The 16,257-nt window shown below is 40.2% G+C and overlaps 1 protein-coding gene across 16 annotated transcripts in view; it reads left to right on the top strand.

The window, feature by feature from the left end:
- The window catches only part of LOC144198378 (nuclear factor 1 X-type-like), a 131,058-nt gene that overhangs the window by 104,335 nt on the left and 10,466 nt on the right, over positions 1–16,257 (top strand). For 6 of the 16 annotated variants that reach the window (XM_077719358.1, XM_077719348.1, XM_077719360.1 and 3 more), the window contains 9 exons: positions 2,052–2,114; positions 2,542–2,616; positions 3,209–3,332; positions 4,002–4,070; positions 4,386–4,421; positions 4,559–4,686; positions 5,875–5,949; positions 10,723–10,848; positions 14,956–15,128. In XM_077719358.1, the coding sequence (XP_077575484.1) occupies positions 2,052–2,114; positions 2,542–2,616; positions 3,209–3,332; positions 4,002–4,070; positions 4,386–4,421; positions 4,559–4,686; positions 5,875–5,949; positions 10,723–10,848; positions 14,956–15,128 (869 nt within the window). The remainder of the gene's footprint in view (positions 1–2,051; positions 2,115–2,541; positions 2,617–3,208; positions 3,333–4,001; positions 4,071–4,385; positions 4,422–4,558; positions 4,687–5,874; positions 5,950–10,722; positions 10,849–14,955; positions 15,129–16,257) is intronic. The other 10 variants (XM_077719350.1, XM_077719361.1, XM_077719347.1 and 7 more) reach the window with 6 other exon arrangements.

Raw genomic sequence — 16,257 nt, 5'->3', positions numbered from 1 at the left:
ACATTGCCTTAGGCTGACTATGCAGATCATGTACAGTTCCAGTAGTGTCTCCCAACCCGGTGCAGAGAAACTGCAAAAAAATTCAGTGTTTACAATATTTTTGAGCCCCATAGCCAAATACTACACGCCAGGAGAAGTCCAGTGTTGTTTTCCCGACAGTTTTCATTGGCACTGGCGTATTTACTCTCGAGTGTTTGTGCATCTACGCGAGGGCTCAATGCATCGGAGTTGCGCACGCAGCTTGGTGTGTTCGGAGCCAGTGCCGTCAGTTACCTGGAATGCAGTGCTCCCGCCAATGCTAAAATGGCTGCCAAGCTCTAAGATGGCTGCCAGGATTTACATGCGGCCCGTGATGGGGCGACGGCATGGAGTGAGAGATTCTGCATGAGAGGAGTGAGCAGGAAGGGAGGTCTTTTTTCCTTTCTGCGCTCTGTCTCTCTGTGGATGGCTTTGTAGGCTCTGAGACAGGCCTGTTATTTTTTCCTGCTCACTAGGCTAATCTGTGGCTTAGAGCGGCTGCAAGGCAAGTGCTGCTGGCAGGAGTCTGTGTGCTCTGTTATCACTTGTAGCCTGCGGATAAACACCTTCTTTAGCTCACTTGCTAGTAACTTTGGTTCGAATAGACGACCAATAGCAATGACACACGGGCACCGGGATTTTGATTCAAATTTTCTTTGACCTAAATATTATTTTTCCTGTAGGGTCCTTTTTTTCATGCCCTACACTTAAAATCAGACATTCTACTGACGAGATAGCAAAGAATTGTGAGAATAAGTAGTGACACGAAGAAAAGTAGGTAAGAAATCGGTACAGAATCTCACAACAGAAAGCATGGTAGTAGTACACATTCTTTGACCTATTGAGAGATTTATTTGGTTTTATTCCCAATTGCCAGCAAATTGTGTTGATGTATTTGTCATTGGATGTTTTAGATTTTTATTTTGCATTGTTTTCCAGCCCCAGCTGTCTACCCTCTTCTTACCCAATTCATCTTGAATGTTAGTTGTGCCTGGGGATTTTTCCCATTCTTAGTATGAGCTTCCGTGAACTTTAATTAAGGTATGTTTCATTGAAACAACTTTATGGTATTTGTGTATATATCTATTTAACAATTAAAATCTCAGCGTAGTGTCCTTACATTTTTGCCAAAAAATAAGTAAAATCAGTACTCCTCCTTTTAACATAGTACTTTACGCAACTGAGTGTGGTGGGTACTTTTTCCCAGTACTGCATTCCTATTTATGAATGTGTTCACAAACATGATTAAAATACCTGAACAACAACAAGACAATGTTCCCTTTTGACACCCTGGATTCATGTTGCAAAATCTTTTTTTTTTTTACGCCTGAAGCTTCTCCATTCCTAATTTTGTCTCTTTGTTGCCAAGGCTTGCCATGTGCGGCTAACCACCCATGTGAGCGGAGCCGATTGCATTCATAGGCCAGTTATAACAGGTGTGTGCAAAGGTGCATTTGTACACAGATTAGTGTTGCTTGTTGGCCTCTTTGGAGAATAGTTTTCCTGCAACTAAAATGAGCTCTACCTCAAATCCACAAGCGCAGCCAGACACCCGTGGTCAGCTGTTTTCCAGAGTCTGTTTTTGTGGCGATGAAACGGAAATTAGAGGAAGAAACAGATTGCAAGTGCACATGCTGTGTGGGTGTGCGTTCATATGCGAGAGTGTGAGTGTTGTGTATGTATGCGTAAGGTGCTCTGTTTATGCAGACTAAGTCCCTACCAGCAAGAAGGTATTAAATAGGATTAGGGCACGGGATATGGTTGCGTACTTAGATGCTTATTGGTATAACAGCGCTCTGTAAATCATTGCACCTTTTGCTTAGCAGGAACTCATTGGAATGTAAAATCATCACACCTCCAAAAATGGTGTGATTTAACTAACACATGTATACTGTAAATTTAGCTGGTTCCATCTCACACACACAGCACACTTTCAGTTTCACATTAAAACTAATAACACTTTTTAAAAACTGATTTTAACATGTGGCAATATAGTAACCATTTATACAAATTTATTTATTTATTTTTTGCAGAATCCGGACAATCAGACAGCTCCAGTCAACAAGGGGACACCGACATTAAACCACCGCCCAATGGTAAGCTCAAAAGAATCCACACACTAACAAATATGACTGATCGCTGGAAGCAATTGGAAAGCAAAATAGACTATAGTACTTGGTAGTACTATTTTCCATTATGGTTGTTCATAGTGTGTTCTGGTAATGTTTCGATGAGTGGAAGAACACAACAGTTTAACAAAGCAGAGATGAACATAGAATTTAAAAAAAAAACTGCCACTTTAACTCGAGAATAAATATTTATTTCAGCAGTTTATCATCTAATGTAGTGTCATTTTGTATTTTGTTCAGTTTTGTTAGTTTTTGATGTCTTATTTTTTTCTTCCTATTGTTGGAAATCTAGTACAAAATCAATATTAATCAAATAAATACTTTTGTCGTTCTAAGCATTAAGGATTATTATTAATATTGTTATTTTTTAAATCATTGTATATGTCTCCCATAGGACATTTGAGTTTCCAAGATTGCTTTGTCACCTCAGGGGTTTGGAATGTGGCTGAGCTCGTCAGAGTGTCACAGAGTAAGTATAAAAAAAACAACTTTTCAAAAATAAACACATCAATAATTAAAGAAATAACAACAAGAGGAAAAATAATTTGTTATTTCACGGATTGCTGCCAAATTCTAATTTGGATAAACCCCAACATACACCTACATACCATATGAATATGCCTGAATTACTCCATTAATATTCATGCCATACTCACTTAGATTAGATTTTTTTTTAAAGTCAAGATACTGTGTCATTCAAAAAGAAAGGCTAGCACTTATATCGTGTTTGGGACCAAAATGAAACATGTTTTTCCTTGACCTATGCACACATCCTTCAAAATGTTATGTCGACATCGATTAAGTACTAGTATGTGTATAATCCTGCTTGTAAACAAGCACACGTCAATTAAATCATGACCTGCTTGGCAGAAGTAAAACACAACACTTTTAATTGCACTCTACTTTTCATCAAATTCCTTTGGTATTCACACAGAATTATTAATATCAAATTATAAGCGAAAGAAGAACACTTTTCAGAGTATCAAAAGCCAAACTATTAAAAATCCTTATTCAATTTTCATGCACATTCATATTTGGTCATTATCCTGTTTATCCATTAGCTCCTGTTGCTACGGCATCAGGTCCAAACTTCTCACTGGCTGACCTGGACAGCAGTCCCAGTTACTACAACATCAACCAAGTGGCGGTGGGACGACGCTCTCTTACTTCTCCTCCCTCCACCAGGTATGTGGGCTCATTACCATGATAGTAATGAGGTATATATCTCTAGTGCCTAATCTAAATATTTTAGGATTTGAGGTCCATTTTTCTTCTCTTTTCATCTTTTGTCATTAACACCGTTATGACTCTGCTTCTCTTTATGCAGTATGATCACTTCTTTTGCTTCTTTTACACTGCACACTACCTACTACAGGTTTTTGCAAACATTTTCCCAGGCTCCCCTGACATGAAAAACATTTTAAAAGCCCACAGTATAGTCTTACCAAGTAAACATATAACTAACATGTGCAGCCCTTAATTACTTGTTTTTAAATCAATTTAATTGGTGTTTACTTTCAAGGAGAAAAAGTCATATTTCTAAGAAAAAAGGGGGGGGGGCGTCCCACTATTTGAGAAGCACTGCTTTGTATGCTTTATTTGTGAAAGAGATGTGCTCCCTTAAAGCTCTACGACCCCCTAAAATATTTGCCATAACACTATATCCTTTATTTTTTTTAAAGATAAGGAAAACAGGACTGAGCTCACTTTTTCAAATAACCTAATTCATGGAGCAATTTAAAATTAATGTGATCCATTACCCTCTTATCAGAAATATTAAATTGTTCTCAAGCTAAGGCATGTTTATTTCATTTTTAATAAATACGAACATTGATTATTAGCCATTTTTTTCAGAAACCATCAAAGAATGGCTTGCAGACCACAAAGTAGTAACGATCCAACTTTCAAAACTGAATCATGCTGGTATGTCATTGAAAATGACAATATTAAACACATTTTAATGTTTGCTTATCCTGCTTCTTTCTCCACTCCAATGTTTTTTTCCCCCTGCTTCCCTCTGTCTAAAAATTATCCGTGAAGTAAATACAACAGTTCTAAAATGTCCTCCATTGTTGTCTGTATATCATTCAATGCTGTAATTATTATTATTATTTTTTGACTCGGTAATGTGCAGAGTAAAAGTGGTGTTTTAATCATGCATTACATTTTCTGCTTTTTCTCTTTGTCCTTCTTAATTTGTCTTTCCTTCTCGGCTCTCGTCATCTGCCGTCATTTTAGGTCTGAAGTGGAACTGTACGCAAACCTTCCGCGGAGGTAGTTAAAGTTTAGTCTTGTAATATTTGTAGTTTTCACATATTCAATGGTTGTGAACAAAGATTTCTTTGGTCTTCAATAAGAACAAACACATGAATGAAATATTTTTCTCCCCTTTGAAACATGTTCCTAACCAGCTCTAACAAGAGGAAGTCGTTAGACGACAGTGAGATGGAGAGCCCCACAGATGATGTTTTCTATCCTGGACGCTCACCAGCTGCCAGCTCATCCCAGTCCAGCGCGTGGCCCAATGACATGGATGCAGGTACTACATCACCACACCTCACACAACCCTTGCTCACAACACAAAACATCCCCAGTCTTCCTCACATTTGCACTCCACAACTCCTATCATAAGTGATCTACTAATAGGGTCCTCTAGCTAACCTGTGCCTTTAATCTTGAAGCTTTAAACCCTCCATTCCTAACAATTATGTTTGACAAAACACTAAGAGGTTAAGTCAGGAAAGGACTGAATATCAAAAGTTTGGCAACATTTCACTCTGAGGAAGGAAGACGACACTAGCATTCGGAAATGTCAGCAAAAGGCAATAAATGGATGGTAGCCGATTGAATATGACATTGTTTGAAATGTTGTTGTTTCCTTGCATGTGTTTAAAAAAGATCCAGCTGCTAGTGTACCCAACTAACGCCAAGACAACTATAGACTCTCATAAACCTATCCTTTTAATCACAAGGTTGGCCAGGCCTTGCCTTGAAAGTTTTAAAAAAACTTAAGGTTACAGATACTACTGTAGAGTTTATGTGGATTATAACTCCATATGGGCAAAAATAGTACTTGCAACTCACATGTATGTCCCTGTTTAAAATATAACTGATTTTTTTAATGATCCATTTACTCAGTTAATTCATTAACCAATCTGTAGAACCTTAATACAAACAAAACCAACATTCCATTTAAAAAAACTTTTAGATAAGTGAACAAAACAAAAAAACTTCATTCTGTTCCAATCTATGCTGTAACCAGGTATTCCTGAGGCTAATAGAAAACGGAACAATTTTAGTTCCTTAAAGTGGGAAAGACTTTGTACCAGCTTTAGTCCATTAACTGTTTTACAACTTTGTGTTAAGTTGAATAATGCTGAACCCCTTTCTAACTATCTCCAGATAGCTTGAATATGTTTCAATGGTTTTGAATAATAGGCTTTGTCCAAGGCTGTATTTCCATTGTTATGACAGTAACCAAGACCACTACTGTGATCTGCTCGGTACATTACCCTCCCCATTAGTTCCACCCCTCCCATCCAACAAGCTAGTAAAGCTGCTACGCCTCTTGATAACCTATAATGACATAAGTACATGTTCATGATCACGAGCCATGAAACGCATTGCTCACTCTTTAACCCTCTCTCCTTTTTTCCTCATCTGATCTCTCACTCACTATTTCTTTCTTCTCTGTCTCATGGTTAACAATACCCTTCTCCACTTTCAGTGCAGCACCATTTGGCCAGTGTGCAGGAGAGGAAGATAAAACATGAAAATGAAGGCGTGCAGTTTCCTTACCATGGTTAGAACAACATTGATTACACTTATATACTTACTATTTCTTAGCCCCATTTATTTTCCTGTGTATATATTATGTTTGTTTGTATGTAAGGTAAGTAAAAAGGGAAATAGGGTGTCATTTTCAGCACCAGATATTAGAATGATATCCTGCTGACGATTTTGTATTCTTCCACTATTTTGTCTGTGGTTGAATTATGGGATTTTCCAGGATTATCCGCTTTAAGTTTTACATGCTTTGTCACACATGCACAGCTCACCTAAAATCCCTGGATTTCATTTTAAAGTCCTGCCTGCTCTCCCAGTGCCATTTTAACCAACAGATGTCACCGTGAAGAAAAAAAAAAGAGAAAAAAAACACCAGCAGAATCGCACTCACATATGCACGGTTCTCGAACAGGCCGAATGACTCAGTCATGTATAAAGGGACCTCCACAGGTTCCACGCATTTGCGCACACACGTGCATAATGTGTGTATGCACAGATGTCCCTTTGCAGTTCGCCCACTTTACACCCCCACCATAGGCAGACGTTCACACATAGAAACGCCCATGAGTACCACGCTTCCCACCCCTGCAGGTGTTCAGGTGCCCGCCCGCCTGCCTGCCTTGCCTCCACCTCTACGTCTCGCCATTCCTCGCCTGGCTTGAAATCCCTCATTAGGACGCTTACCGTCTGCGGATCAGAGGTGTAAAACCCTTCCTCCTGCTTCCTTGCACTCATTCCTTTCCGCCCTCCGTCACGGTCTCCCTTCTGTCTAATTGAAAATGTGTACAGCAGGAAGGACTCTGGGGAGAAACGTAGCCGAAAGCGTTGCTTAGGTTCATCACTGGTGTCTAAGCGGCTGCTCCGATACTCTTGCTCCACTTAGCTGTAGATGTAATTAAGAGACTGCTCATCAGGACCACAGCAGCAGTTGCTGCATACTTCCCTTCCATTTCCCATTTGTCACTCACTGTGGGCTCATCCTCTGCTCTCCACACTGCTCTGCCTTGTACAATAATTTTTCAAGTTAGGGATTTGGGAGCCACTTTCCTCAAATTGATGCCTATTTCTAAAGAGGTTAAAAGCTTAAATTATTACTGTCTTGGCGGACTCTAAATTACTCCGGAGATCCGAGCAAATATTTCACTCAAAGAACAGAAATCCTATAGATTGTACTAGACGTAAGGGACGATAAGTAACATAAGATTCCCCTATATTAGCAAGCTACAACGTTACGTCAAGAGTTGCTTTGTCAGCTTGTTCTCACCCAACTTTTGTAGCATGTAAACATCTTTGATAATAGTCCACTGGTCGGCTATCCTGCTAGACTTACCATTAGTGGATTTGTATTCTCCACATTAGTCCTAGCGTCGGTTACTCGTTTCCAGTGAACAAACTTTACCAAATTTAGTAGTTTTTAAAATATTTTTTACAGCATGTAATGGTGCCACTTTCTGTTCGGCAACAGTCCAGAAACAATACATTATATAGTACGTACAATAAAACAACACAACAAGATTCAAGGGTGTGGTTCGCAAAGTGAGAAGCATTTTTGACAATGAGCAATTTAGGTACAGTCTGTATCCAATTTTCCGAGTATCCCACCTGCCAAATGCTATCTCAACTGGGAATTCTTGTCCAGGTGGGGGTATGTAAACACATTCACACACACCATGTGCTCGCATAAGGCAGGGAAAAATAATACCAGCGCGTACAGACAGGTGCGCCTCAGTGTGTGTCCACTTGCAAAGCTTTCCTTCCTCTCTCAATAACCAATGCGCCACACAAATCCATCAGGCACTTTCATACACTGTCACATTCAGATACACACCATAGATTTCCACGCACAGATACGCACTCACACAGCTGAAGCATGGTCCCAGATGGTGAATGACTATGTGTATAGCCTTGGGATCCGTGAGGATGCTGGAGACATCTGCTCCACATGGGCTCATGGAGAGATGGGGGCGGCGCTGAAGGCAGGGAAAATGTCCATGATTTCATATTAGCTCCAAATGATTGTTAAATAAATCAAACATCGGGAGGGCTTCCCCTGCTGTGTCAGTGATATGTTAGGCCCCAAGATGCATAGCAGGAGTGGTGAAAGTTCCCCCGACTTTCCCTAACTTGTTTGAACCTAGTCTCAATTCTTTCCCTCCGAAATGGGGTGTGTATCTGTTTGCTTCAGAGGCGCATCTGGTGGTAGGCCTGTTAGTGCAAAGAGACAGAAGGGTCATCGGGAGAGCGCTTGATTGGTTGCCAGTGGAACACCAAAGCTTGCCAGGAGTGAAAATGTGCAGTTGTGGCACGGGCGGACATGTGAACCAGATTGGCAGACGGCTTAGTCTCTGAAGTGCTAAGACATTTTCTTTTACATCCTCCTGATGGTAACGACAGTGTTTTAAGGGCCCAGATGCCTGTCGTCAGCAGATTTCCCATCTTCCTCTCATGATTTCTGATCGTCGGCTTCAATCAATACGTGCATAAATCCAGACATTCTGCTAAACATACTGGATGTATCTTGCTCTGAGTCACAACACTACATCATCCCCACCAGATGTTTTTATTTTTCTAATTCGCCGACTGTATCCCCCTCTTTTATTCTTAGAAGCCTTTGCATTTTGCTCATTCACATTGTTTGTTACTTTTTCCCTACATGCCTAAAGAGACGCCAGGAAGCTGCCAAAAATATTTTTTTTCTGCAGTATAGCGGTACCTTTAGATACAAGTGACACGAGTTAGAATATCTTTGACAAGTTGCTGCTTTTTAGCTAATTGTTTTACTTTCCCAGATGAAGTGGCTCAGGCATCTGATTTGAATACTTCCCTAGTGAGGATTTTTGTGCATATCCCAATGGCCGACCCAGAACACAATGGGGAGACTATGTTTCTGAGCTGGATGAAGTGACTGGGCAGAGGGAAAACTAGGCTTCTCTGCTGAAGCTGCTGCCCCAGCCCAATCCAACCTCGAATAAGCGGGAGAAACAAAGGGAAGGATGGACGGATCTAGACTCCTTACCAATTTAAATTAACTTCGTAGCTTGGTAACTGATTCTACTACTAGCAAAGAATACTAAACCCTGTGCAATGGTAATGAATTCCACACCCCCACGACCCTTGTGAGGATAAGCGGCATGAGGAATGACAGTATTTGAAATAGAAAATTGTTTTATGGTTTTGTTATTCATTTATTATGTTCTAAAGGGGAATCACAAGAGAGTCCACTAATAATGAGAGAAATATTTGATGTCCGGAGCTCCAGGTCCAAGTTTATATTCCTTTCCCGAAACGTGGTACATCGTCATCTTAAGTGACATATGCACTGTACCTACTGCTAGATGTGCTTTTCTAATCGCAGTCATTCCCAGTTTATTTTAGGTTAGCCTCCCATCTCTTCCCTGTTGTGGCTGTTAGTGTCAGAAGCTGGATGTGCAGTTGTCTTCATGCTTGGAATGTATCTGACAGCAAAATACTCCCACATAGCCTTGCTACACTGGGGTGGGGGTGTAGAAGAAAAGAAAATGTATGTCTGCTGAAGACATAAACGGTTCACACATATTTACTCCCATCTGCTTAATACTTAACTCTTTCACACTGGGAGGGTAGGTTTTTGCACGCCCCCGCGCCTTCCATCCACTTTCACACGTCTCCAACTGGAAGAGGATTCATATTTTATGCCCCGTTCGTTCGGAACTGCACAAAAATAGACAAACCACAACCAGAATTTGACAAAAACTTTGCAAGGTGAAAAGTTATTATATCACTCAGTCGTCTGGAAGATTAGTAGTAACCCCCATATAAGAAATATATTTTCCTTTTTAGCATTTATGTTACATGCGTGTCGCTTTAGCAAATATAAGACACCCCCCACCCGCCGTATAATAGGCTTATTTAAATATATTATGACATCCCGATTTCATACACATCGCCAAAGCGACGCATGGAAAAAAACAAAACAGTGCTGCATTTCTCACAGGTTCTGCTTTGCTCTCACTGGCTTTGCTCCCTCGCATATTTTCATGTCTCCCACGTGCTTGAGGCCTCCCTTTTTGCTTTCCCTCCCGCCGTCTTCTCTGTCCGTCTGCTTGTCTTTCGCACTCAGCAGCTGCCGCGTCAATACTGTACAGTTTGTGCTATTTCTGAATGAAGCCCTCTTTCCGTGCAGCCAGGCTGCGGGCCTGGCAGTGACCAAAAACCGCAACTCGCTGACTGTGGCTCAAACAGTGGCCGCCTTTGGCTCTGGCACCTGAAAAAGACTAGAGAAAAGAGAAAGGAACCTCAAAACATACAGTGGCACAGTTCGAGGTTATTGTTGCTACAGATGTGCCTTGGCTCTCAAACAAAGGCTAGTTGGATATTGGCTTCAGTTATTTCCCCCCCCCAACCCTTCCATTTTTTTCCCTCCCTTTTGAAGACATGCTTGTAAAATATTGCCCGGACCATTGCTTCAAAGTTGGGAGCTGGGAATCCTCAGTCTGAATGAGTTATTACAGCAGCAGAAATCACAAAAAAAAATCAGATTTTTTTTTCTTATTTTTTATTTTTAAACGTTATATTTGTGAATGAGGCAATCAGGCAGTACTGTGTCCCCTGATTGGCTCTTTCAAATCAATGGGAGTTTCTTCATGAAGCCCAAATGAAATCCCATTTAATAAGGCTAAAATCAATAAGACATAGTCAAAATTCATGACATATTGTTGATTAAAACCACCTCTCTTTTTGTTGATACAATTTTTCCTTTTTTTCTTTTTTAATTTTATTATTATTTTATTTTTATTTTTATTTTCACCAGGACTGTCCTCGCCTGGTTCACTTAAGAAGCCGGGGAAGTTTGATTTCAACGCCCTGTCTTCCCAGAGGTCCCCCCGCATGGCGTTCACACACCACCCGCTGCCCGTGCTGGCAGGAGTGAGACCAGGTGAGAGAGCCCTGCCACCAAGCCAAAAACCCTCTCAGGCCCCTTTTTATATTCTTGTCTGAAAAAGAGAGAGAAGGAAAGGTAGATTTGTACCCCCAAAAGCAAAGGAATTCCTCTAAAAACACTTAAATCCTGCAGTTGCACCTGCTGAGTTTTCATATGTTTAGTTTTACTGCTATATCATCATGGCTTCCCAAGTTTTTCCTCTCTCTCTCTTTCAGTCTATCTTTATCCATACACATGTTTTTTTAACACCACCATTGTGCTTTTGTGGTTTAATACTCTCACTGCATGGTACCATTGCTCCATCCATGCTTTTGCCTCCATGCTTATTAATCCAATTATCACAATTGAATGCCATGTTTGGTTTGTTATTTGAGTTGTTGTTATGGCTTATAAGGGTTTTTAATGACAATGGTGTGTGTGTACAGTACTCAGCCCCAGGCCCTACACTACTGTTGGCAAAATTTCTAATACTATATACTTTATAACTATAACAAAAATGGTTTAGCTCTTTCAATTTAGTATGGTCAGAGAGTATGCTAAACAGATGCATATAAGCCAATGTATAGGTTTACCTTTGAATAATGCTCCATTCACGGCCAGCCATCCCATCTGAAAGGGTTTTCATTAGGGATACTCCAATCACAATCTCCTGCTAGATTACCGATTTCTAAAAAATGCTGAATTTCCAATATCATTGTTATTGCTAATCCCAATCATAAAAAAACAGCGTGTACGTCAATATTCCAATCATTCGTGTTTTATTAAAAAAACTTAATTTACTTGACTATTTTTAACAGCAGTAGTTCTCTAAAAGCAATAATCCAAAAGTTAAAAACTAACAGCCCAAATAATAAATTATAACTTAACTTTAGAAATGTAAATGCATTCATATTATGCTTTATAAAAGGCAAAAGGTTTCAGAATATAGATTAATTAATTTTCTGAAGAAGAAAATGACTAAATAATCACAGTACTTGGGGTCATTTTTGTCAAATCTTCATGCCATTTAATGTTGAAAAACTTGAAAGTGGGACAAATGTATGCCTTCACTAAACAGGTATCATCTTACTGAAAGTATTCATAAAGAAAAGAAAGTAATGAGGCCATTTAGCGGCTACTAAACTAATTCCACTCCTTCGCACAGTAACGCAGCAAAGAATGGCAGACGCTATGATTAAATGTCAAGCCAGTGTTAGAAAGTACGAAAAAATCTGTCACCTACCAAAAGTAACCCCCAAAATATATGAAATCTCCAACCGATGAATCTATGCACCACAAGCTTTGAATCCCTCAATTGAAGGATTTTGTTAACTGTGTCTTCTTTTATGGTGTTTTGCAATGAATGAGTGGTCGATAAAACTAGCGGTGGCCAGAATTACCCAAAGTTCATAGAAAGTGCCTTATTTTGAAAGAAATCTTTATCCCCTCAACATGTTCAATTTAGTCCTCACTTGTAGTTTTTATTGAGAGAATATTTTCACAGAAAGGCAAAGAATCTTTCAGTGCGTTTCCAGTGACGTCTTTTGATTGAGACACAAAGGGCAAATTGTCCTCGAAGCATTTTGCTCCAATAGCATATCCTACTGGGTTTCTCCTTCTCCACTCAGAGAAATTTCCAACGTCCCTCCAACATGAACTTTGCCAACAAGTCCCCGAAGGCTGACGGGCTCACTTTTCAAAGGCATAAATACGTCCTCTGCTCTCATTCCATTTGACTCTCAAAGGGAACAACTTGGTCTGTGGCCAAACCGCACCTACCATGTAAAGGTCATTTGCACTCACTGCCCTCATGTTGAAGCGTATTGAATTTTATTTCCAGCTTTCCCAAAGGTATATTTAGAAAATATACTCCAGGACGTGCCTTTAACCACTGTGCATGTTTTGCTTAAGCGTCCAAGAAATTAAACGTTGCATTTTAATTGAGATCCAACTGAAGTTGAAGCCATTGCCTATCAAGACTGCGAGCTGATTGGTTTTGGCGTAATCGAGCAGCTGTAATGAAGCGGTGTTTTGAGCTTGCCTTGGTTTGCCGTCTCACACACACACACACAGACACGCGTGTGCATGTGTAAATTTACACTCTTGTCTGCGCGACAATGGCTGCAGTCCAAACGGAATGTCCCTTGGAGGCCTCACTTATATAAAGTGCCTGGAGGAAGAAGTGAAAAGAAGGAGGTGAATACACAGAGAGATGCTTCTCGTAACCAAGGCCCATTTTGGAGGCTTAGAAACGCTTCGCTCCTGTTGTGTAGGTCCAGTGTGTTCACGGCTAAGTGCTTGATTGTTTATGTCTCGTTGTTGGCGCTGGGTACGTATGGAGAGATGCCAGGCAGACTGCCGTCTGATTACACTCGTCTGGAGAGATCGCCACCATTGTGCCAGTGATTACGCGCACAAGCCTTGTATGTACGTTGAAAACGGAAAATTGAAACCCTACACGAGTTTAAGGATCAAAAAACAGAAGTGGACACATTTCTCACACTTTATACTTTAGTAGTACAGATATTTGAAAGAAAAAGTAAGTGAGCCACCATTTTTTTGTTGTTTTTTTAGCATTCCATGGGTTTGTAACAAGCATCCGTTCAGTTTTAGCTTTTTTTTTTTTTTTTTTAGTATTAACTCATATGGTGGACAAATGGTTAGTACGTCAGTAACACAGCTGTGATATTGAGGGTTGAATCCTCAGTGGAGTTCTTGTGTTCTCCCTGCCCCTATGTCAAAATCAAATCAAATCAAAAGCCTTTATTGTCATTATACAACAGCTGCGTATAACGAAATGAGTGGTGCTACTCCACAAAGTGCGTGTTTCTCAGTATAAAACATAAATCAAAAGTAAAAAACATAAATAAGTCATATAAAAAGTCACGTCTGGGCAAAGTAAATACTAAAATGTTGCACAATCTAAGATATTGCACATTGTTATTGCACACCCCAAAGTTATTGCACAGAAGGGATTCTGAGTTTTGTCCTGGTGCTTTCATTTTGTCCCACAACCCAAAACCACGAGTCATAGGTTGATTCAACATGCCACATTGTCTATAGTTGAGTATTAACTCCTTGACTACTATTGGAAGTGATAAAGATCCAATCCAGAAGTTCTTTTCGCTTCTTTGAAATTCCTGCTGTACTAACAACTCTTTTCTGGGCTTACAATGTCAGGATATCTTTGTTCCAATCGGGGGTAAGCATTTAGATATGCTTTTTCAGAGGAATTGGATTGGAAATCATCCAAAAATAAGTGATCAGAGCATCCCTATTAATACTTTTCACCAAAATCTGACAATGCGAGAAAGTTTGGCCAACTTAAGCCTTTGTGATTTTCAGCCCACAAGAAACAGTAGGTGACAGACAAAATCACAGATGCTTGTTTGCCAGGCTCCCCTCACCTAGCAGCTTGTCGCTCTACTTCGCCTTGCCAAATTACCAACGCCATAGAATTGTAGCCGACCAGACAGACAGTGGAGACAAGTGTGCTTCTGTATGTGTGTGTGTGTGTATATGGCTGACTGGTTGATGAATGTCTCAGGAGGTGTTTTGTGGCCATTTGGGGGCAGAGGGGGGATCCTCTGACAAGCTCCAAGCTTCAGAGGAAAACCACACTGTGAGTTTACGCCGTTGATTGATTACACCTCACTGACAACCAATCAAAAGTGGGAAAAATCACACAAAGTGTGTTTTTGTATGTGGTTCTTTTCCTTTCTGTGGTTTCATGAGGCGGAAGAAGGTGCAAAAATATACAAATATATACTGAGGGAGGAAAATGTATTTGCATGGGAAAAGATGGCTGACGTGCAGAGTATACATGAAGATTTATTTGGCCAATGTGTAAAGTGAGTAGGGCCAGATGTTACACAATAGCCTACCACAAAAGAACGTCACGGCTATTTTCTATGTCACGACAATTATAGGCCAGCGTGGTAAAATTATACGTAATGGCCACTACTTAGTTAAAGCATATGTCTTATTATGGGTTTGCAAGGAATATATGCTACGCTGTGTTTATTATTCTACTGAAACAATAGACTGTATCATTGTCGTTTAACATGACTCTCGCTGATATTTTCCATCCGTTCCCTGTGCCCTTCCTGGTTATCTCCGCAGGGAGTCCCCGTGCCTCAGCGTCAGCCCTGCACTTCCCTTCCTCCTCAATCATCCAGCAGTCCAGCCCTTATTTCACCCACCCTACCATACGCTACCACCACCACCCCCAGGACCCGCTAAAGGAATTTGTGCAGTTTGTGTGCACTGACGGCACAGGACAGCCAAGCGCACAGGTGAGTGAAGGGGGTGATGGGATAGATAATCAAGGTTAGAACTAAAGAAGACGGATCAGCGAGCATCTAGGAGAAAGGGAAGGGAAATTTAAAAATGGTATTGAGTTGGATTGGATTTAAGCATTTCAGTTATAACAAATGATTCAGAAACAGATTATGTGACAATGTTGGTTTGGAGTTAAAACAGGAAAACAGAGGCAAGTGGAACATCTGTATTTGCGATTGTTTAATTATACAGTATATATAAATTTATTCAAATGTGTTGGCGGGACCAATCATGAGGGTTTCCACACAGCCTAAAATCCATTTTTAGCATAACTTGTGTTTCACAGTTACATACTGAATATACAGTATGTAGAGATATTGAAAGGTAGAGCTAAAAGAAGGAGAGAGACCTACTTTTTTTTTTTTTTTAACCACGACCGTGTCCTTAAACCGGATCCCAGGGCTGGTGTTGTGGTCAGAGACACTGTGACCCCACTGTGTCATGGGACGATGCAATAAATGCAGCTCATGCGAGAGAGAAAAAGATCAGGCCAAGTTAGCGGTAAACCCACAGAGGGTCAAATTTAACTTTGTTTAAAAGCGCTCCATAAACAGCCATGGAAACGCTTGGAAAATTACAGTCGCATTCCAGCTGTCATTCAATGTGAAGCGACTGAGCTCCAAACAATGACACGAAACCTCTCACGGGGAACGTTGTATTTTTTTGCACCAAACATGCTGCAGGATTAAGATGGGGAACGAAAACAACCTTGTTTTATACAGGGGTTTTGAAATGTCCATACTAAGAAACTTATTTTCTAAGGATCCCTTCATAAACATTACACCAGCTAAACATATCGCAATTATCCTTAAATGTCCTTAAATGCCATGGGTATTATCTTTTTTTCCACCTTAAATATTCTTTACATTTTTAACATTTTTAGTGGCGTTGACAATTTTTAATGTCCAATGAGGGCCCTGCAAGCTGAAGCTTTAGAGCCACGTGTGGCTGTTTTCATTCTTCTAATGTGATTTTAAACAACTTCATAATGTTAGTCAGTTAGGTGAAGAAAAACAAACTAATACGTTTTAATTAGATGAAATATGATACAATTTTTGACTGCTGATGTGCACTGATTTCACT

Source organism: Stigmatopora nigra, chromosome 6, assembly GCF_051989575.1.
Source record: "Stigmatopora nigra isolate UIUO_SnigA chromosome 6, RoL_Snig_1.1, whole genome shotgun sequence".
Taxonomy (NCBI): Eukaryota; Metazoa; Chordata; class Actinopteri; order Syngnathiformes; family Syngnathidae; genus Stigmatopora; species Stigmatopora nigra.
The sequence above is the reverse complement of the archived record's forward strand: the minus strand, read 5'-3'. Positions and strand labels throughout refer to the sequence as shown.